We start from the raw sequence: 22,739 nt of genomic DNA, 5'->3' as shown, positions 1-22,739 counted from the left end.
TTGAAATATTCAAACAGCACCTTTACTGCTTTGAACATCTTATACATTGTCTCCAAGAGTTCTGAATGCGAGTGCTGAAAGCTTTGAAATGGAATGAACCTCCAGAAGGTAATTTTAAATGTAAGAATATGACATTCACGGCTTTTGTAGGACATCTGTTAAAGGGGCATGCTGCCTCCCTCCAGCCTTTAGCTTTGTGCATGTGCAGTGACATTTCCATACATTACCACACCTGCGGTTCTGCGTCCACATAGACTAATCTCTAATCTTGCATATACAAATTAGACGGGAAAAAAAGCTTCTGACCAAACAATTGGAATGGAAAAAATAGAAAAGGTAGTCTGAGCACCTCACATCCGTCATTCGCCGCTCAGCCATGTCTGGGAGCACTGCATTTAATTACAGGACCACTGACCTTTTCATCATGGCTGAGGTTTCTCCAGATAACTCTGTAAAAAATCAACAATCTCTGGAGAGGAGGTGGAAAAGGCAGTTGAAATAAAGAGAGCTTGTCTGAGTTTAGGGTTTTCTCATATAGTGACTTTGTAGGTCATGACTGTGATCCTATAGTCAGTTACACATTAACACAGGGTTCAGACACTTTTTAACCAATATATTTCCCTGATATTTTCATGACTTTTTCGTGCCTTCAAGGCAAATTTTTATGACCACATGATTAAAAAAAATCAATAAAAATGGATTATAGTGAGCCTAAAATGAATCTGATTATGATGACACACAATCTTTAATAATGAAATGTGTGTCAGATGCTGAGAGCTCCATTGTGTAGGGCTAAATTACTGAATTAATTCAGAGCTGACGTATTTTGTTAGCTCAAAATAGATTTTCTCCATCGATAAATGGAGATGCAAAGATTTGTAGACAAAATTTGCATTTTTTTTTTTTTTACTTTTTGGGTATTTTTATTTTTCAAAAACTTATACAGTCCTGGAAATTGCTATTTTCAAATTTCATGACTTTTCCAGTTTTTTCATGACTGTCTGAACCCTGTTAACAGTATATGACACTAGTATAGAACAGGGGTGTTGTCATGTTTTCCTTCTAATTCAGCAAGTCTCACCGCTGGGTGGTGGTGTTGGAAGGGGGGGTTAGGTAAACTAAGTTAAGTAAAACTAAGCTAAATAAACAAAACTGTAATTCTTTAAAAAAATGAGCGCTGGATGTTAATCTACACAGATTTCTCTCCTGAATCTATTTGGGTGTGTAAAGCGCTTCAGTTTATGTACAGTAAGCTTATGTTCCTGAATTCCTCCAGCAATAAGGCTGTAGCATTAGCATTAGCCACTACCTGCTAGTGAGGAAGCCACATGACAGCGCTCCGGTAAGCCAAGGCGATATTAGCTAGCAGATTATCTCACATAGCTAGTTTTAACATGATAAATATGCTGGATACAGTCTGATATACTCGCCTCTGAATGGCGAAAGAGCTAGTGTTTAGCGGTTAGCGGCTAATTCTGCTCCAGCAGTGCTAATGTAAGCTTAATTCTATTATGGCTGTGTTTGGCAAATCATAAGTTTAGTTTTTTTGCATTTCTGACTGTTTTGACCAGACCCTTTATAGTCTTAGTCTTACTTAAGTTGCCAAGTCGTCCTACCCCATAATTAATTATTTTTGGATTAACGATAAAAGTTGTATTTAGTTTAGGGTGAGATATGGCATCCTTTTTTACTGATGTAAAACACTTTTAAATCGACTTTACAAGTCATATTTTGTCTTTCCAAGGTGCTGAATATAATAATGATTGTGGTTAAACAAATTATTTAAATAATAGTGGGCCTTTTATTGCTTTATTTTATTTACTGTGTTCTAAATGAAAACATTATTTAAAATCGTAAAAAAATAATAAAAAAAATAGTTTAAACCCCATTGAAATGTTGAAGAAGAAGCTGAAAAACACAGTTTGTGCACAAAGGCCTATAAATGCCTGTGAGATAAAGCAGTTTAGCAGCGTTGAGGCGCTAATAACTACTCTTTGCAGTTATTTCTAAGTAGCTGTCAAAGAGAATGGGGCGCATTTTCTTGTTAAATACATAAAAACATTTTTCACATTTTCACATTGTTGTGTTGTGTTTTTGTTCCATCAGGGTCCCTTCAAAGCATTATTATTATTTTTATTTTTATGTAGGAATTATGATGGGGCAAACATTTTCACAGCACTTTGTGTGCAGGTATTATCTCTGAAGTTAAACAACTGTTTGACTACAACTTTACTTTTCATTTTACTATGGTTAAGCACAACTGTTTGAGTGCTATGGATGAACGCGACCTTGTATGTAACAAACTATATTCACTGTACGTATTTACTGTATGTACAACCATAACTCCAAAAGAGTTGTGTAACATGTAAATAAGCGTCAATAAAAACTGAACACAGTGATTTCTAAATCTCATAGACCTATATTTTATTCACAAGAGAACATAGAACATACAGCTCTGGAACAAAATAAGAGACCACTTTCTTTGATTTTACCAAATTGAAAACCTCTAGAATATAATCAAGAGGAAGGTGGATGATCACAAGCCTTCAAACCAAGCATAAAGTTGCCCAAAAGCAGTGTGTAAGACAGGTGGAGGAGAACATGCCATGATGCATGAGAACTGTGATTAAAAACCAGGGTTATTTCACCAAATATTGATTTCTGAACTCCTAATACTTTATAATATAAACTTGTTTTCTTTGCATTATTTGAGGTCTGAAAGCTCTGCATCTTTTTATTTCAGACATTTTTCATTTTCTGTGAATAAATGCTATAAATGACAATATTTTTGGGGGGAATTTGGGAGAAATGTTGTCTATAGTTTATAGAATAAAACAACAATGTTACTTTTACTCAAATATTCTGTAAGTAATGCTATAAATGTTCTGTGGTGCTGCATTAGCCCACGTATGAACTAATAAATAAAAAGTGTAGTACCGCCCATACGAGGCCCAGTTTTCTATCTGCTCCATGTGCTTCGTGTTTCACCTGCCCCAAAGCTCACTATAGTCTCAACCAAGATCGGAGCTTGCATTAAAAAAATAATAACGCGTAACTGATTCCAAATTAACCCATGCATTAACACTTTAATGTGGACAGCCCTAGTTTATATATAAAATGGTAAAATGTCTTACTTTCAACATCTGATATGCGTTCTATGTTCTATTGTGAGTATTTAATTTGAAATCATTTTGTTTGGTTTTTACTTCTATTTTTTACATTTTACAGTGTGCCAACTTTTTAATTAAGTAGGGTTTTAACTGTAGGGATTTATTCGTACAGTTTATAATACTGACTTGCATGAAACCACAATGAACTTCCCGACAGAAGGGTAGAGGATTGAGATTGAGAGGCCCAGCCCCAAATCAAAAGATTATTCTCGAAAAGGACTCGCGCCTTTCAAAAATGACTTTTCCATCAACCCCTTCACAGCAATTATATCATCACACACTTCAAACAGAACATGACTGTGTTAGTAAAGGCATGCAGAGTATGGCTTGAATGTAAAATGTCTGTAGGCTCTCTGGCACAGCAGGACAGTGTCAAGCAACATTTAGCTTAAAAGCTAAATATTCTCACACATAAAAGTCTAAAAGAAGTCATAATAGACAGCTGTCATTGTTTGTTCAACAACATCATGTTATGAGTAGAAAGGGAGGATGTCTGATCAACTGATTGTGATGATGTAATAGATAAAGACACTGTATTTTCTGATGTTAAAGGACATGACATTGTCCACATTCTCCACTTATTACATTACCCAGATAAACCCAGACGTGTAGAGTAAATACTGATAAGACTGATAAAGGAATGACTCATAAAAAATGAGAACACTCATCGTTTTGGAGAAAGATTTTTAGGTTGAGCAAAAATCGCCCTGTGGCCTCTGTTCGCTATGATGTTCCACAGTCACAGTTAAAAGTACAGTTGGATCTTCTAGACACCTGCTATTCTTCAAAGTGTGGTTTAAAGGAGAACTCTGGTGTAAAATGGACTTTTGTTGTAGTAAAAGATGAAAAAAGTACTTATCTTTGATAAATAGCACACCTCTGTTCTCCCAGAGCATTCCGAGATCCAGGAATTTAAAAAGTTTGTCCAAACACCCTTCAGACTGGGTGACATGGGGCATAATTTGCTCCGATAAATTGCTTTTTCTTCCATTATCCAGCTCAAAGTAGCTCCACACTTCCTTGATAGAACATGGAGAGCTCTGACATTTAAAACAAGGCATTAATAACTTAAAAAGTGCACTAAGAAGCTTATTAAAAATATCTTTACATCCATAATGTGAGCTTCAGCTCCTATGTAGACTTGTCGACTATGTAGGCGTTATAGGATGTAAACAGTGTTTTTTAATAAGCTTCTTGGGCACTTTTTAAGTTGTTAATTTGAAGTAAAGTGTGAAGCTACTTTGAGTCTGGATAACGGTGAAAAAAGCGATTTATCAAATTTAGCAAATTATGCCCCATGTCATCCAATCTGAAGGGTGTTTGGACATACTAATAAAATTTCTGGATCTCAGAATGCTGTGGGAGAACGGAGGTGGGAGTTCGTCTTTAAGATAGACTTCACTTTCCAACCCGCTATCAGACCTCCGCTATTGGCCCTGAGTGAATCCGCTGTGTGCGGTTCAGAGTGAGGGGCACGGGGAAAACCGATGTTGTGCAGAATTCCAGGAAAAGCACCGCACACACCACACAGCAAGTCTGTTTGGCTTTGACTTTACTTAGAAAATAAATTTAAAAAATATCCAAGATACTGTTCTTAGCTACACTGACTCGTAAAAAAATAACGAAAAATAATCATGTCACCTGCAGCCTCTCCCATGAGGGGGTGCTTTTCCTGGCGGGGGTGCTGAATTCGGCACAACACCGGTCATAAGGATGCTGTGTGAAGTGGCTGTGTTCCGATTACTGCTCAGTAATAACATTTATTACATATAATTTCCCCATTCTTTAGTCTTTGACATTTTCTTGTAGTTTTTATTATTTGATGTGTAATCTGTAATAAATTTGGTCATAGTTTTCGCTTTCAAGTATTTATTTTTATTTAGTTTTCGTCTCGTTTTTGTCATGAAAAATAGGTCGTCAACTAAGATTTTTTTGTCACAGTTTTCATTAACATAATTAACACTGCACACAATTATCTATATTAGCTGAGCAAAAGAAGGCATGCTGCCTCCATGTGAGTTCAGGCTTTAAACTGACTGTCAGTTTTTTATGAAACCAGGTGTTGGGAATTGGACACATCATTAGTGATGAGCCAGGGGTCAGCAGGTCAGGATCTTCAGGTTTTAGATCAGTAGACTCCTTCCAGCCAGGGACTGATTTGTCTACAGCTTGTGTGCAAAGGTCGCTCCCCCACGGATCCCCCCGCAGCCACCCTGACTGTTTGTCCGCAGCATGACTGAGGTTCTTGGTGGCTGTTCTGTGTTGCACGCCTGTGAGGAGAGGTTGACCTGCAGCCCACCTCAATGAGCTGGAAGCAGTATTGACTGTTATTGATGTTTTTATAAGCAGCAATCGGTCTACATTTGTTCATGTCGCTTTAACAGCAAGCTTAAGTCATCACTCCAACTTCTTTTATATTCTACTCTCCTTACATTATACTGTACTCTGCATCCTACTACATTCTGTAGTATGTTCACATTCTATTATTTTACATTTTGCACCATTAAATTTTATTTCTCTACAAAATAATATTGTACACATACACTTTTGCTCTTATTTTCTCATATCTTGTTTGTGTGTCATTTTGCTTTGTTCTGAGAAGAGTCCCTTAGGCTTTTGGAGATCACTTCAGTTTCTGAATTAGTTTCTCTGATTTTATTATTTATAGGTAGATGTTTGAGTAAAATGATCATTGTTGTTTTATTCTATAAACTACAGACAACATATTGTAATTTAAAGCTTTTTTTTTGCAGAAAATGAGAAAGGGCTGAAATAGCAAAAAAGATGCAGAGATTTCAGACCAAACAAGTTCATATTCATAAAGTTTTAAGTGTTCATAAATCTATATTTGGTGGAATAACCCTGGTTTTTAATCACAGTGTTCATGCATCTTGGCATCATGTTCTCCTCCACCAGTCTTACACACTGATTTTGGATAACTTTATGCCACTCCTGGTGCAAAAATTCAAGCAGTTCAGTTTGATTTGATGGCTTGTGATCATCCATCATCCTCCTGATTATATTCCAGAAATTTTCAATCTGGTAAAATCAAAGAAACTCATCATTATTAAGTGGTCTTTTTTTAGAGCTGTATACTTACTGATCAGCTACAGAGTAAAACTCGTCTTCGCTTGCCACTGTGTGCCAATCTGGAAAAATAATATTGTACAAATACACTTTTGCTCTTATTTTCTCACATCTCGTTTATGTGTCCCTTATTTTGCTTTGTACTGCAGAGAGTCTCAGACTTTCTTAGGTAAATGCAGGTTAAGTTTATTCAAAAAACAAATATATTTTCTTTCAAAAGGCCAAGAAAGGGCAATTTCACTGCCTAGTTTTGATTTGATGTGGGAAAGTATTTCCACTGATTGTGTTTGTCTTAAAGGAGCATAATTTTTTTTTCTCTGCCCCAAAAATAATAGCTATTTAAATGCAGGTAAGGGTGATAATTGTGTGTGAGTCTCTTCATGAGGTGGACGGCATCTCAATCAGAATTGTTTCAAGGTAGAAAGACTTTTGAGTTTCAATGATACTCAGGGGGTTCAGAAAAAAGCCTAGACAATAACAAGATGCTGCACCTTTTGGTAAGTGTTTAATTGCTTTATAGTGCAGAGCACAATCAGCAACAAAATATATGATAATACAATGTGTGTAGGAGAGTGATGGAACAGAGTTTTGTTATATAGCAGCAGACGCTGATGCAGAATATTATATTTTCTGTAGTAACGCATAACATGATCAGGATGTGTCATCAGATATTAAAGAAATATGCTGAGTTTAAGCACTGACCGCTGGTGTCAATAGAGCTTCACTCAGTATTTTCTTATTTGAACTGTGTGGTACGTCACAGAAATCTGTGGGTTGTAACCTCTGAATCTGCCCACCACCATTCCCCACTTCCATTTCCATCCTCAGGTTTGCCAGTTATAGACAACAGTATGCAACCAGTGTGCTGCAACCATGGAAACAGGCAAGCTGGCCATGTTTCTGCTGAACAAGTAATCACTGAGCTTCAGTAAGGTTCTTAAACAACAGCTTGGTAATTTATTTCCATCATTGATTAAGAGCTGACATGGAAACCTCACATAAATCAATTAAGAACAAAAATCACTACGTCTATTGTATTGCTGTACAAAGTAAGGGAATTATTCAGTGATAAAGCTCTGTATATATTTTATAATGCCATAATTGTTCTAACTTGTTCACACTTGATCTACTGAAGTCTGGGTGAAAGCGTTTTTTTGTTTTGTTTTTTCACAGAAAAGGGCTGTTTTGAATTATCACTAGAAAACATTACAGTCTATCAAATACAGTTTATCAAACACACTGTTTTATTAGTTGAAATTTTTGAAATTCTATGATTTAGTTTACTTTAATATTTTATGGTTTATGAATAAGGCTCATAAAACACAATACCCACAAACATCCAATTAAATTTTGTTAAGAGAAAGAGTTGTTATAATCTTTAGGAGATAGAGATGTTTGTAAAGCCGACATTTGGAACTAAAAAATATGAAATAGTATAATGTGTAACTATGTATGTAAACTGTTGTTCGAGAAGGATTTGATGTTTTTGTTAATTTTTCTTTTTGTTTGTTTTGTTTTTTTGGAAAATTACTATTGTTTTAAATTATTTTCGGGATAAAAGGGGCAGATATTGTAAGATTTTTTTCTTCTTTCTGCTGCCTTTCATTTTATTTGTGATTTGTTTTTTTTTCTGTATATAAAATTGATTTTGTTTATGATTAAATGAATTATTTCAAATTATTATAATTTGTTTATAATGAAATTAAAACAATGGCAAAGATTTAAAGAGAGAATTGAAGAATTCAAATCAAATAAATGATTGATAAATTATGAGTATTATTGTAATTCTTGAAGAGTTTTACATACAGGCAGTGCTGTATGGAATTAGAAAGAACAAAAAGGTCTTTTTTTCCTTTCAGTTTTTTTTTTTTTTTTTTAAACGCTGTGGTAGACCCTCTGGTAACAGATATGTCTTCTATGTGGTGATTCATCTTCTGTGCTCCACAGGTATGTGTACGAGTCTGCCCGGAGACACCGGAGTATACCAGCAGGTTTTATCCTCAACACAACTCAAAATCACGTGCAGACGGCAGAGAAATGCTGCAGTCCAGCAGCTTCTACGCCCTGCTTCTTTAAAGAGGTACGGTAAAGAAGGGCTGATCCACTGCACGCTTTCCTGGATTACCTTGATTACCTTTGTGGAAATCCTCACAAAGGGGTAAATGGACATGGCTAAGATAATAAGCAGTAAAAGGTTGTAAGTGGTTTCTGTATGGCGGCTAAATGCTCACGAGCTATAGGGGACCATTATTCCAAAGAATGAGATACTAGCACTATTCTCTGCAGTAAACTGAAAATCAGAATAGTCAATGCGTTGAATTCACGTTGCATGAAGGGAAAGAAGAAATCTAGATTTTACTTCTTCAGAGAATGAAGACTATTGTGCTTTTTAATCAGCATTTCATAGTATAAACCTTCGAAGCACATACACAATCAGAACAAAAATATGCAGAACAGATTATTGCAATATAGACTTTTTTGCTGCAGAATGAGCAAAGATACAGAACAAAGATTGTGTTAGAGCCATCCATATCGTCGGTTACATTCAAATTGCAGGTCACTGTGACCCATCTCTGATAAGGATTAATCTTAGGTAGAAGTTCTCCAAAGCTCACTGTAAGAGAATTAAATCAAATGGGAGCATCTTGGGGTTACGAGGTCTCCCAAACAACCATCAGGCGTTATCTACAGGGGTTGGACAATGAAACTGAAACACCTGGTTTTAGACCACAATAATTTATTGTCCCTACGGACAGTTCTGGTGGAAACAGGAGAGTTGAGGTTAGCACCCGAACATCCCTTTCAGACAGCTTCCTCCTGCGTCCACAGTTAATCCTGTTGGATGTGGTTGGTCCTTCTTGGTGGTATGCTGACATTATCCTGGATACCGTGGCTCTTGATGCATCACAAAGACTTGCTGTCTTGGTCACAGAGGCGCCAGCACAACATGCACCAACAATTTGTGCTCTTTTGAACTCTGGTATGTCACCCATAATGTTGTGTGCATTGCAATATTTTGAGCAAAACTGTGCTCTTACCCTGCTAATTGAACCTTCACACTCTGCTCTTACTGGTGCAATGTGCAATTAATGAAGATTGGCCACCAGGCTGCTCCAATTTAGCCATGAAACCTCCCACACTATAATGACAGGTGTTTCAGTTTCATTGTCCAACACCTGTATATTCCTTTGAGTTTCATTTTGTTCAGGGTATTACTGTATGTTTCAGCTAGTGTTTTAACTAGTGGTGACAATTATTATAGAGGGCGCTGTATATGCTAATTGTTTACCACATGTTAGTGTTAGCTTGTGTAAATGGCAAAACATGAACAAGCTAGTCCATGCTCAACTGAGATAGAAGCACAAAACAAATGATTTAAAATTACTAACATCTCCCTCATCTGCTGACTGATCCCTCCCTCAGACGAAGTCTGCTGGCTAATTCTGCTGTGTACTGTCTGAGTTTCGTGGAACCAGTGTTTCTTCAACTGATGTAAAAAGAGTTGGCTTGGTGCAAGGGTGGTTCTGTGCAGGTTTCCTTATTGTGACGTCAAAATTTCAACATATTTACAGAAAAGTGAGTGTTTATAAGGGAAGTTGAGACCTAAGTAGAAATACTAAACCACACAAAAAGTGAGTTTTGTATAATATGTCCCCTTTAAATAATTTAATTGGTAATTTGAATAACCAAAACAAAACAACATGCAAAATACTGTAAAGAATGTCTCATAATGCAAATGTAAGGCATTAACTTTTTGATGTAGTTTCTGTCAATGGCGTAAATGGCATGTTATTCATGAAACACTTGTTGTGTCACAGAAGATGAAGCCCACATCATAGTACATTTTGATCTCACAAGTGTTAGCGAACTGATTTCTCAGTAACAAATGCAGCAGTGGTCATTTCTCGGGGGGTGGGGGAAGAATTACTGTTTCGACAGATGGATTTCCACCCTGAGGAGGGCATTTGCAGCCCTGGCTGCTGTCGTATTCACACATACTGCATTTGCAACTGTAGTTATAGAGCGGGGGTGGGATGTGTAGCCTCCCACACAACATGATGCAGATTAATGAGCCATACTCTACGCTGGCTGTGGATATGAAAATAGTCTATTTTCTTTTCTTTTTTCCATTCTTTTTCCCAAAAAGCCGACAGGCTGTACAAAACTGAGAGGAGCAATTAACCTCCTGGCTAAAATGAAATCATTACTTGCTGTAAGTCGGTAGTTGAACCCCAGGAGTTTAATCCCAGGGGATTCTCACATTTTATTTCTATAATGAGCTTACGTTAATGGTGTATGCGTTGCTTATGTTAATATTGTTTTCTCTCATGTTGGAATTAGTACCAAGCAGAGCTGTAAAGGGAGATGATGAGAATCCGCTGCTTTCCACGAGCAGATTAAAGAAAAAATGTTAAAGTTATTAGATGTAATTATACTTATAAAACACTTTGTTTCTAAATGTATGTACAACCCAAAATCAGAAATGAATCAGACAAAAATGGTAAATAATAAGTACGTTATCTTTAGTTCCAATTGAACCTAAAATATCTCACTTTTTGTTTGCTTAGCTTCATTTCATGTATTAAAGGTCTCATTCTGCTAAAATTCATATTTCATTGTGAAATACAATAGGTCTCTCTGAGTGGTATATGGATGCTGCATATGAAACTGTTCCTCATCCTCCATTGTCTGCAGTAGCTAGTAAAAGAAAATCCTCAGAAATACGAGTTGATCAGAGAGACGTTAGGGTGTCTACATCAACCAGTGACTACATGGCCTCGTCCACGTCAGCTCAGGACCACCCACAGGTGGGGCTGAACCCAGGCTACAGCATTAGGCGCTATAGCTAAGGTAGAGCTAACAGCTCTGTTTCTGTTTACAGAGCTAGTTAGCATTAGCTACCTTGTGTAAGCAAATCTAAGTTTACAATAGGGAAGCATGATTGGACAGGGCAGCTCAACTCAACAGAACAGCGGTCAAAGCGGGCGATGTTCAGGTAAGATTTTGTGATATAGAGTAGACTTTGGGGCTTCGCCGTGGTGAAACTGCCCAAGCTCTGAATCACCAAGTCGAAGAGTTTAGTAGTATTCATTGCTGTCTTGGCAACACCAGCGAGTAGGTCTGTTTCCTCTGTAGAAGTTCTTTGCTGATAAAATAACAATCTATCCAAGTCAGAGCATCTAGCTCTTAAGGGAATGTGGCTTATTGGTTTATTGCACACTACGCTCAAAACATTAAAAGTCATTATTAATTAAGAGAATTTGCCTTTTGTGCATTGTGATCTGCGCAAGGCATACTTTTTGCTGTCATTATGATAGCAAAGACAAACTGACACACCCTAACCCAAGCTGCTCTGTGTGTGGTTAACAGATGGCCTATATAGCACTAAAATAGGGCCCATGAAGTCAGTACAGCATTCTATAGCTAAAAATTATAATTATATAATTACATTGAGTATTTTATCAATGATTCACACAAACTGCAAGATTTTTTGTTTTTTGAAGTTTTACCTCAATCTTTACTTTCGTTCAGCCATCTTTTAGCACCCCTGAACCATTGGTGACCATGGTATTGATCCACTACGTTAAATGAAGCTCGAAAAATAAGATGCTTTGTGAAGAAGTGATTCAATCAGCTCAGCGTCAGCTATCTAAGAAACAAAAAAAGAACAAAACAAAAGACAATTTGAACAACATCTAATCTGACAATATAACAATAGAGATAATACAAGCAATGTTGAGACTGAATTAAAACAAGATAATCATGTTTCTCTGCCCTGGCCTCACATGGCAGAAGTTACCGTTGATTGTCACTGATCCACAGTGTTGTACACAGAGCAAAGCTTTTTGAGGCCCTTCTCCATCTGCTGCCTGGAACCAAGCGTGGTCCCACTGCTGCGTCCTGTTCCAAATGCCTTAATCACACACAGATCAGATGTTTGTAGTTTAGTTACACCAGATACAAAGATTAACCCTGCCTTTCAGACAGATTACTTCAGAATGAGAATTGTAAAAATGGTTGCACTAGGGTTAAGATTAATATAAAATGCCTGTGCAAGGCACGTTGTGATGCTCATGGCTATCTTGAACCCCAGCCAAAAGTCTATTTAAAGGAAAACACAGGTGCGCCAATGACTGAAAAAAGCCTAGATAACAGTTGTCAGTCATGTGTTCATTGCTATCTTGGCAACATAGGTGAGCAGGCCAATGCTGTGCTGTTAAAATACCAATCTACCCAAGTCAGCGCACACCTGGCTCTTAAGGGAATGAGGTTTATTGGTTTATGTCTGCAAAACTGTTTAAAAATGTTTAACTTTCATACAGTTAAGTTTTTTTAAAGGTTTACTCTGAATGAACACATTATTTGCAAATATCATCATCATCAATCCTCTTTACACTGGCTTGAGCATAAGGCACCAACAAAGAGTCTCCACTCTGTCCTGGGCATGCCATCGAATCTGAATTCCGAATTGTTCCATGTCTTCCCGGCTTCTCCCATCTACTTACCCACCATTCTTCTCCATGTTCTGAGATATCTGCATTTGCTCTGCTTACCATGTGGCGGTCCATGCTTGATGTGGTAAATGGTCCTCCTTCATGCGTGGGACATGGCCTAGCAAAGTCCTGTGCTTTTTTTTTTACCTCCAGGACATATTGCTTATTTAAACCTGATTTCTCAACTGTTCTTAGACCTCCTTGTTGGTGACCTTCTGCTTCCACCAGATTTAAAGAATCCTCCTTAGGCATCTACTACAAAACCCTCTCAACCTACTCCCAATTTTTGGTTTGTTGGTTCTCCAACAGTTTGTTCTGCATACAGCAAAACAGATAGACGGCAGATGGTCAGTTTTATTTTGGTATGGATGGAGGTAGCTTGTGCTGCCTGCCCCATTCTGAAGGAAACCTGCTTCTTGATGTTACTATCAGCTACTTCCTGTTGCTCCCCTCCTACATTGACTGAGTGTTTGGTCTTGGTTTTTGACTTCTTCAGCTTGATCTTTGCAGAATGGATCCTCAGGCCTACTGTGCAAGCTGTTCAGTCCACTCTATCTGTTTTCTCTTGGATGTCTTTATGTGTGACCAGTAGGGTAATATCATCAGCGAAGTTCCTGTCTTCCAGTCGCTTAGTCAAGCCCCACACTGGTCCTTGTGGTCCTTTGGCTGTGGCTCTCTTCATTACCCAATCAATATCAATAAGGAATAAAAGGAGATAATGTAACCTTGCCTCAACTCCTGTCCTCTCATTGAACCACTAATTGTGCCTGCCCTCCTGACCAACAAAGCAACTGTTGTCAGCATACATATCCTAAATGATCTTGATGACCTTGGAAGGTTGGAAGGTAGTCTATAGCTTTTCAGTTTCTGCCACAGGGAGGGATGATGAATGCTGACAAACGCCTTCTCAAAGTCAACATAGTTGATGTAGATAGATGAGTTCCATTCCATGGACTGCTCAACAATGTTCCTAAGCAAGAAAATCTGGTCACTATAAAAGCGGCCATTGCAGAAACCAGCTTGTTCTTCTCTCAGCTGTCCAAGACAGTAGAACACGACAGAAGAAATTTTCTTTTCACCCTGTCATCTTAAGATAACCGTCATCTTAATATCAGTGATATCACAACTTTCACTCAAATTTTCATGCTATTTTCAAGGGAGTGAAGAAACCTGCTACATGTTCATCAAATATTTATAGTAATTTCACTTAATAGTTTTTATATTCTTTCCATACTTGGCTGAGGTAAAGATTAAGCTGTCCCCTTCGTCTTGTTAAAATATCTAGGTAATGTAATCATTTAAGAAAATCTAAATGTTGTGCCTCGAGTGGTCCAGCAGACTAAGGTGCAGCCACTATGATCGTGAGCTTGCCAGTTCGAATCCTGAGAAGCCCTGAGAGAGCACAATTGGCCTTGCTCTCTCTGGGTGGGCAGACGGTGCTCTCTCCCCACATCAGTCCAAAGGATGATATCGATCAGCACAATGCATTATGAATAAAAAAGCTGCCAACTTATAAACACACCCTAAATAATGATTTTGAACTGCACATGAATTATACTTGAATGTCAGGGTTAGTGTGTTTGTGTGTTAGTGTAGCTGTGGTATACTAGTGGATAGTAAAAAAAAAAACAGATAGACACTGATGGAAAATGGCTTAATGTGTTTTTTTCTGTCCACAGAGATTTCAGCAGAGAAGTTCTACCATCTTCCTGAGATTCCTCTCCAATGTCTGTAACAACCAAGTGAACCTCAAATCCTACCAAACTGGGTAAATTGCTTGCTTTAACACCCCTGTCACTTTCAATTCTCTAGAGAAATCACTGTGCAATCAACGACCCTTCAGTCTGCTGAAGGTCTTATTCTATTAGACCCAGTTTACACCTGGTATTGAGGATCAGGATTATATCTGGAACCACATCAGAATATCAAAGTTGCAAGAGTGAACGCACCCAAGATGCATTTAAAACAGATACAAACCTGCTTATTCTGCAATATACATTGACTTAAAGGAAAACTCGGGTGTAAAATGACTTTTGGTGTACTAAAACATGATAAAAATGACTTACCTTTGTTGAATAGTAAAGCCCCGTATTCCCACAGCTTTCTGAGATCCAATAATTTTGTGCTTTTTGCTCAGCACTCAGTACAACAGCCGTATCGGGGCATAATTTGCCCCAATAAATTGATTTTTACACCATTATTCAGGCTTAAAGTAGCTCCACACCTCCTTGCTAGAATCCGAAGAGCCCTGACAATTAAAACGAGACATAAATAACTTAAAAAGTGCTTTTTAGCATGTTTTACTACACCCAAAGTTAATTTTACACCAGAGTTCTCCTTTTAAATCTATTGCAGTGTTCACTTACTATAATCTCATTTCAGTGTGCATACATATATGTTTTTAACTTTTATAAGTTTATTCCATCACTTCATCCAAATCTAGATTTATTCTGTTGTAATTCAAAAGTGATTCAAAGTGGAATTGAATTAAGTTGCATGTATTGTAATTTTACAACATGATTAAATGATTGCTTCATCAAATGTCTCTTGTCTTGTAAATGCAGATTGACTGCATATGTTGGAGGTGTCCTGAAAATACCCTTTGAGGAGGCACTGGTCGTTTCGAAGCATTTCCAGTCTGGGCTTGCAAAATGCTGTTTACTGCCCCAGCCTGAATGTGTCATTGAAGAGGTAAGGAGCTATGGCTTAGATTCACACAATTTCTCTCCCAGACCCATTATTCATATTGTTCCCTATTCTGCCTTTCTAGCAGCTGTGGTTTTTTGGATAACTCTGCCACTCCGCCCCAGAGATTCGCTTGGACCCTGCAATTGTTTCCTCAAGTCCACAGCCAATGGGAATGTTTGCCATTTCGTCTGTGGCATAATATAGCCTACCTATTCCCTGGAGAGTTTAAGGGCCCTATCATGCACACTGTGCGAGGCGTGTCGCAATGCCCGTTGCAATCTTATACCCCGTCAACTAGCTATTTTCATGCCTTGTGCATGCATCGTTAAAGTAGCGTTGTAGTTTAGAAATATACAGTATTTACGCATGGTGGTCTGGAAGTGAAATGTGTTCAGGTTCATTTCTGGCGTGTTTCTATCTTGGCAATGGGAAACACAAGTGCGCCACTGACTGATTAAGACCCTGACAACAGTCTACAGTCAGCCACGCAATTGCCACATACCATCACTTCTTATTATTAGTTATATTTTTTTCTGAAATTTATAGAGATTTATAATAATGTTCAGTTTATTGACTTAATAATTGTAGCTTAATGTAGCAGATATAGGCATTCCTATAGATATAAGAATTTGACAGATGCTCATTTACACTCATTTTCTCTCACATCCTGCAGTTTTTGGAAAAAAAAATAAAAAGACAGAAGCACTTTGACTGAACATGAATTTATTTTATTTCACTTCACTATTATTTAACTGAAATTCACTTTTAGATTTTTTATATTTGAAAAACACAATATAACCACCATCTTTACTCAAATGTTATATTATTTAACCAAGACAAAATCAGGCGAAATCAGGTTACAAATATAATATATAAGCTTAAGATGAGTAAGGACCTGTAAAGTTAATCAACTATTGTCAAATTTAATGGATAGATTGAGGTTTTGGTGTGCTGTTTCCATTATTTAAAAGTGAAACTAATGTCAGTTAGTTGGGGTTGCAAACCCAGCTTTTACATAAACAAAAAACAAAATAAAGAAAAAAATAACATTGCTCTTCCCTTAAATAAGCTGCTAGAACCTTTACAGCGTGAACTGGCTCTTAAAGGGAATGACTACTGGCACAATGATTGTTTTTTTTTTATATATATTATGCCACACCCATGATTAATTAAGAGAGTTAGTACACGTCTTTTTCACATTTCAACCAGCGCAAGGCATATTTTTTGCGTCTCAGGATACCAAAGGCACAGGACACGCCCCTAAATTCAGCTGTGCAAAGCAAAACTGACTGGTGTTCTATAGGTTGCTAAAAGTGTTAAAAGACTTGCTATACTATATTTTCATTAAATTTGACCACCATCCTCTATAATTCAAATGTGCTACACCCACTCCCGCAACAGTCGTGACAGATATGTCATGTATCATGCACGTCAAAATTTCATTTCAGGCCTCCAGTGCAGGTTCAGCCAAGTGAATCTGTCTGAAGCAAAAGGATTATGAATAAATGGGCAATTTTCTCAAACAGAGAAGTGCTCCATAATCAGATCAGCAGGATAGGGGCTGTGGCAGGTTCCTCTCCTTCAGATCAGTGACTGGAGGCTTCATTAAATGATTTATTCATGACATTAGGTCCAGACTGATTCCCTATATGCTCTCCTGATCTTTGGCAGTTCACCAGCTTCCAAAAGATCCTCTGCAAGGAATCGATACTTGGCACCATGTCTGAGGAATTCCAGAAGTGCTGCAGCAAGGCCCCTCTAGACACCCTCACCTGCGTGGACAATCTGAAAAGAGAACCTCGGACATCTCTGGACATGACCGAAGTCACTACAGCGCAGCTCTGCGAGAAGAACCAGCCAAACAACACTGACAGGTGCCCAGTTCAACATGTTTCATGAAAAAGAACAACCAAAGTTTTTACATTCACTGTGGAATAGAACTTTGATCCAGTTCACACCTGGATGCTTTGTCCATCTTAAGTATCAGAATTATTTTTGGATAAGGCAAGGCCATATAAAAAGGTAAAGGTTTAAACAGTTTAAGGTTTAAATGAATTTAAAACAGATACAAATCTAAATTACTAAAACTACATGTGGTGATCTGAGCTTGACGTGTTTGTTACACTGTATAACATTAAGTCTGGTTAGTTTAAGTTTCACATTATTTTAGGTAGTACATCCAATAATACATCCTATTACCTGTCATCATCATCATCATCATCATCATCATTATCATCATCATCTATATAAGCCGTGCCTACCTATATCTGACACTGATTGGTTTGTAGAATGATGTGAGTTGACTGTTGCCTTTTCAGGTTTCAGGCTTTCATCACCTGTTCAATACCATAATAGAATAAGAAAAAGAACTGGTGTTGTACTGAAATCCAACTCTCTTTGTGTGCATGTGTGTCATGCAGCAGAATAAGAATTAACCTGGGATTAACCCTTTTATTTTGTGGATTTCCTCTTGGATTTATAAATAAGGGTTAATCTACAGTTACAGTAGATGCAGGAATCACAAGCTTAAGGTTTATGCCCAAACGTCTGCATGAAATAAATGCACATGCAGGATTTTAGCAAAATACCAGTATGAAAATACTTTTGTCTTCTTCTATTGCTTAACGGATGACAAAAGCCTGTATTAACCTTCTGTAACTGGTTCATCTAGAAAAGTTTTTTATACTGCTAATGGTCTGAACCATGGTTCAGTTGGTTTTGTTAGAGATTGCTTCTTTTGTTTAGACCAAATGTTGTCCCTTTGGTCCGGATTGTAGTTCCCAGAATCTTTCACACCTGCTATTTTGGTTCGGACCGAAGTGAATAGTCTAAAAGTCCAGAACTAACAAGTTAGGTGTGAAAGCACCTTCCAACACATTTAAGCCACTTGCTGTGGCAGTGTACACAACTGTATTTCAAAATACATTTACACCAAGAAGAATCAACACTAGAGAAAAACCAAAACAAGAGAAAAACAAAGACTAGAGAAGAATCAATACTAAAGAGGAACCAAGACTATAGAGGAAACAAAACTACAGAGGAATCAAGACTAAAGAAGAATCAAGACTAGAGATTAACCAAGACTAGAGAAGAATCAAGACTAGAAAGGAACCAAGACTGGAGAAGAATCAAGAATAGAGAAAAACCAAGACTAAAGAAGAATTAAGACTAAAGAAAAAACAAGACTAGAGAAGTATCAAGACTAGAGAGGAACCAAGACTAGAGAATAATCAAGACTAAAGAGGAACCAAGACTAGAGAGGAACCAAGACTAGAGAGGAACAAATACTAGAGAACAATCAAGACTAGAGAACAATCAAGACTAGAGAACAAACAAGACAAGAGAACAATCAAGACTAGAGAAAAATCAAGACTAGAGAGGAACCAAAACTAAAGAAGAATCAAGAATAGAGAAAAACCAAGACTAAAGAAGAATTAAGACTAAAGAAAAAACAAGACTAGAGAAGTATCAAGACTAGAGAATAATCAAGACTAAAGAGGAACCAAGACTAGAGAGGAACCAAGACTATAGAGGAACAAATACTAGAGAACAATCAAGACTAGAGAACAATCGAGACTAGAGAACAATCAAGATTAGAGAGGAACCAAAACTAGAGAGGAACCAAAACTAGAGAGGAACCAAAACTAGAGAGGAACCAAGACTAGAGAAGAGTCAAGACTAGAAAAGAACCAAGACTAGATAGGAAACAAGACTAAAGAAGAGTCAAGACTAGAGAGGAACCAAGACTAGATAAGAACCCAGACAAGAGAGGAACCAAGACTAGAGAAGAACCAAAACTAGGGAGGACCAAGTTTCCTTCATAAGTTCACTTGTGTGTTCAAACTTGCCTATTTCAGCTATTAAGTGATTACACACCTCAAAGTCATAGATTGTCTGCATGTGTGAACACATCAAAATACCCCTCTAAACAGAGCACAAATGAACTGAAGCCAGACCACCGCTGCCTGTTGTCTTCATATTGTTTAATTGTGGGTCATATTGTGGAACAGTTGATTTGGGAACTGTAAAAGGAAAATGGTTTCATTTGAGGTATAAGTGGTTTATGGTTTCACAGCTAAGGGGGCAGAAGGATACTTCTCAAGAAATCAGCAGCCAATGGGATTACGTGATTTCACAGAGGAGCAGCAGTGCTGTCAGTTTACAGCAATAAGTCAAAAGTAATGGGACACACAACTAGTGGCTGTTAGTACATTTTAGTACAAAACATTACACTGTGGAACAAGGAATATTGAATGTCTGCACAACCTTAGAAATGGAGAAGGCCTTATGGACACTCCACAAGCTGTCTTGAACCCCATCCAGATAGACTGCTGAGTTTGTCACCAGGCTCTATAAAAGGAATTAATTATGGTAGGGGGTTGAGTGCAAACTTGGTAAAATAAAATAATAGCTTGTTAATGTTTCCAGCTTAAGTGCATGCAATAACATGTTAACACTGACAGCACTATATACTATAGTTATATAGTAATATACTAGTTATTTCTCAACCTCATGACACACAACTTCCAACGCATCCACCACCACTCCATCTCTTTCCTCCTGTGTCATCTTTTCTCTAAGCTACAGGGGGCCAGGCCTTATGGACACTCCACAAGCAGCCTGAACCCCAGCCAAATAGACTGTAGAGTTTAGCCCCACCAATCCTTCCAAACCTCTCCTATTGATCATGGTCCATAATAGCAGAAGGCTGAAAGTATACACCTTAATCAAATGTTAATTACTTCCATTACTAATCTGCTGAAGTAATGTTCCAAATTTACATCACTGTACAAATACTTACAATATCTCACAATATTTTGTGAGGATGTGAGAAACAGAATTGTTGCTCTCTACAAATATGTTAGCTTCATAAAATAGATTCATGGGTGCTGCCAGCATTGCTGCAAAGCTTGAAGAAGAGTGAGATCATCTAGCAGTGCTGAGAACATACTCAGAACAACACACATCAACTGCATCAACTTTGTCTGCATGGCACTTTCCTAGAAGGTATCCTCTTCTGAAGCTGATGCACAAGAAAGCCTGCAAACAGTTTGCCTAATACAAGCAGTCCAAGAGCATGGATTACTGGAAACATGTACTGTGGTCTAATGAGACCAAGATACACTTTTACTGTATGTCTCAGAGGGTGTCCATTATGTAGTACCAAGTACCAAGGCAACTGTCCCTTGCTACAGTCAAGCATGCTCTGGAGGTGTATAAGTGCTTCCAGGGAATAAAGAGATAAATTCTAACATGCACTATGACATTCTAAAGCAGAGCATGACCCTCCATATTTGGAAACTGGGCCCCATAGAAGTTTTTCAACATGAAAATGACACCAAACACACCGCCAAGATGACAACTGCCTTACAGAGACAGCTAAGGGCAAGAGCATCATTAAACAGAAGGTGGAGAAGCAGAAGGTCTGTAACATCCACCGCCCGCTCTGTGAAGTCATCATGGAGAAGTGGACGAAGATTTCAGTGGCAACCTTTTAAGTCCTAGTGAATTTAAGGAAGTTCTGGCACAATTTGTCCACTTTTAATCAGGAAAGTACAGTTTTCACATTAATGGTTGTCATATCTTTGTCCCAAGACAACGTATAATAAAATATCTGCAAAAATGTAAAGAGTATACTCACTTTTGTAAGATACTGTTTGAGTCTGACTGTATTAGCAACACGCTTCATTTACACATTTCATTTGATTTACATAAATGTCACCTTACTAATCCCCTGCGGTGGTTTTAACCTTTATCCCTCCTTCCAAAAATTACATATTTCTGTCCATATATACTCACACATGCTGAATATTCAAATAAACCAGATTAACCTAAAGCTTCCATTCAGGTTTGCAACTAATCTGCAAAAGCAGCATTATATTCACCACCTTCCAATTCATTTCGCACATACAGCCAACTGAAATGCTGGCACACAGCCTGTTTATTTATTCATTATTTGCACATTTTAATCAAATAAATAAATAAATAGAATACATTCTCAGCCCAGCTCAAAATGCCCAAAACTGCACAGTGAACTACTGGTTCAGTCAACTTTCAACACTATGTACTAAATGACTGCAAGCTTGTAAAATATCTACTGCAACACTGGAAAGAGCACTACTCTCTAAACACAAAGCTCTTGTGGGTTGCCAGACTCTAAAGACACTGAATTTCATATATTAGATAGATGTATTACACGCAGAGTGATCTATTTTAAGCATTATTATTACTATTCTTATTATTATTATTTTAATCATTATAGCTTACTGTTAATGGAAACCCAAAAATCAGTGTCTCAGAAAATGAAGGCATTTTTGGTCCTTTGTGATTTTATTCCCGTCCAGAACGACAATGTATGTCTTCTGAGAAAATTACAGGCTGAATTATCTACTGTTTTTCGCTGAACTCTGTGGTCCTCCGGTAATTTTAGCCTGGTCCGGACATACATCTCTGTGTTTCGTCACCTTGTGTTTAATAAAATAACTATTTGACTTTGCGTGCGCGTTTCCACAGAGATCCACGTAAACAGAGTGGAATTGGAGGAGCTACTGAACACAATGTCACATGACCGTGAAAGCCAATAAACTCACTGGTCTTCTTGTTTTTTCAAGTGCAGTCCGGATGCAAGAGTTTTATCACCGAGTAGAAGTGTGAAATATTTTTCACAGACTTCCCCCTAAGAAACTACAGTAATCCCACCTGGATAGGGCTTAAGATCAATTGGTACTTTTGGCAGGGTGGGCAGTAAAAGTTGTCAGCAAAGGGAAGCATAAAGTGCTGTAAGATTTTCCGGGAAAACACTGCACTGACCTTTTTGGTTTGATCTAACACAGTGGAGCAACACCAGCAGATGACATGACTCTCCAAACCATCACTGATTGTGGAAACTTCACACTAGACCTCAAGCAGTTTGGACTGTGTGTCTCTCCACTCTTCCTCCAGACTCTGGTCACTTGATTTCCAAATGAAATACAACCTTTACTGATGGTCAATGATGGTTTGGAGAGCTCATTGTAAAAGCCCTCAGAATTCTACCAATGACGTGTGGAGCTATTTTAAGCTTGTTAATGATGTAATAATATGTTATTTCCTTGCATGGGCAGTATTATGCCCTTATTGTTTGCATTGTGAGCATATTATGAGCGATGTATTTCAGAATGCTGGGGGCAAAGGGAGGTGAGATATTCAACAAAAGTTCATGCTCGTTATCATATTTCATATTTCAAGTCCATTTCACACTGGATTTCTCCTTTAATCTATCAACATTGCTAATATTTACTCACCTCTTACCCTTGTAAAT

At 37.7% G+C, this 22,739-nt stretch overlaps 1 protein-coding gene across 2 annotated transcripts in view; it reads left to right on the top strand.

Moving 5' to 3' along the window:
* gc (GC vitamin D binding protein) overlaps positions 1-22,739 on the top strand; it is a 95,739-nt gene that overhangs the window by 55,041 nt on the left and 17,959 nt on the right. For both annotated transcript variants that reach the window (XM_022664865.2, XM_007257701.4), the window contains exons 5-8: positions 8,205-8,337; positions 14,431-14,519; positions 15,316-15,442; positions 17,111-17,313. In XM_022664865.2, coding sequence (XP_022520586.2) covers positions 8,205-8,337; positions 14,431-14,519; positions 15,316-15,442; positions 17,111-17,313 — 552 coding nt within the window. The remainder of the gene's footprint in view (positions 1-8,204; positions 8,338-14,430; positions 14,520-15,315; positions 15,443-17,110; positions 17,314-22,739) is intronic.

This window comes from Astyanax mexicanus, chromosome 22, assembly GCF_023375975.1.
Source record: "Astyanax mexicanus isolate ESR-SI-001 chromosome 22, AstMex3_surface, whole genome shotgun sequence".
Taxonomy (NCBI): Eukaryota; Metazoa; Chordata; class Actinopteri; order Characiformes; family Acestrorhamphidae; genus Astyanax; species Astyanax mexicanus.
Note: the sequence above shows the minus strand (reverse complement) of the source record. Positions and strands in the feature narration are given on the sequence as shown.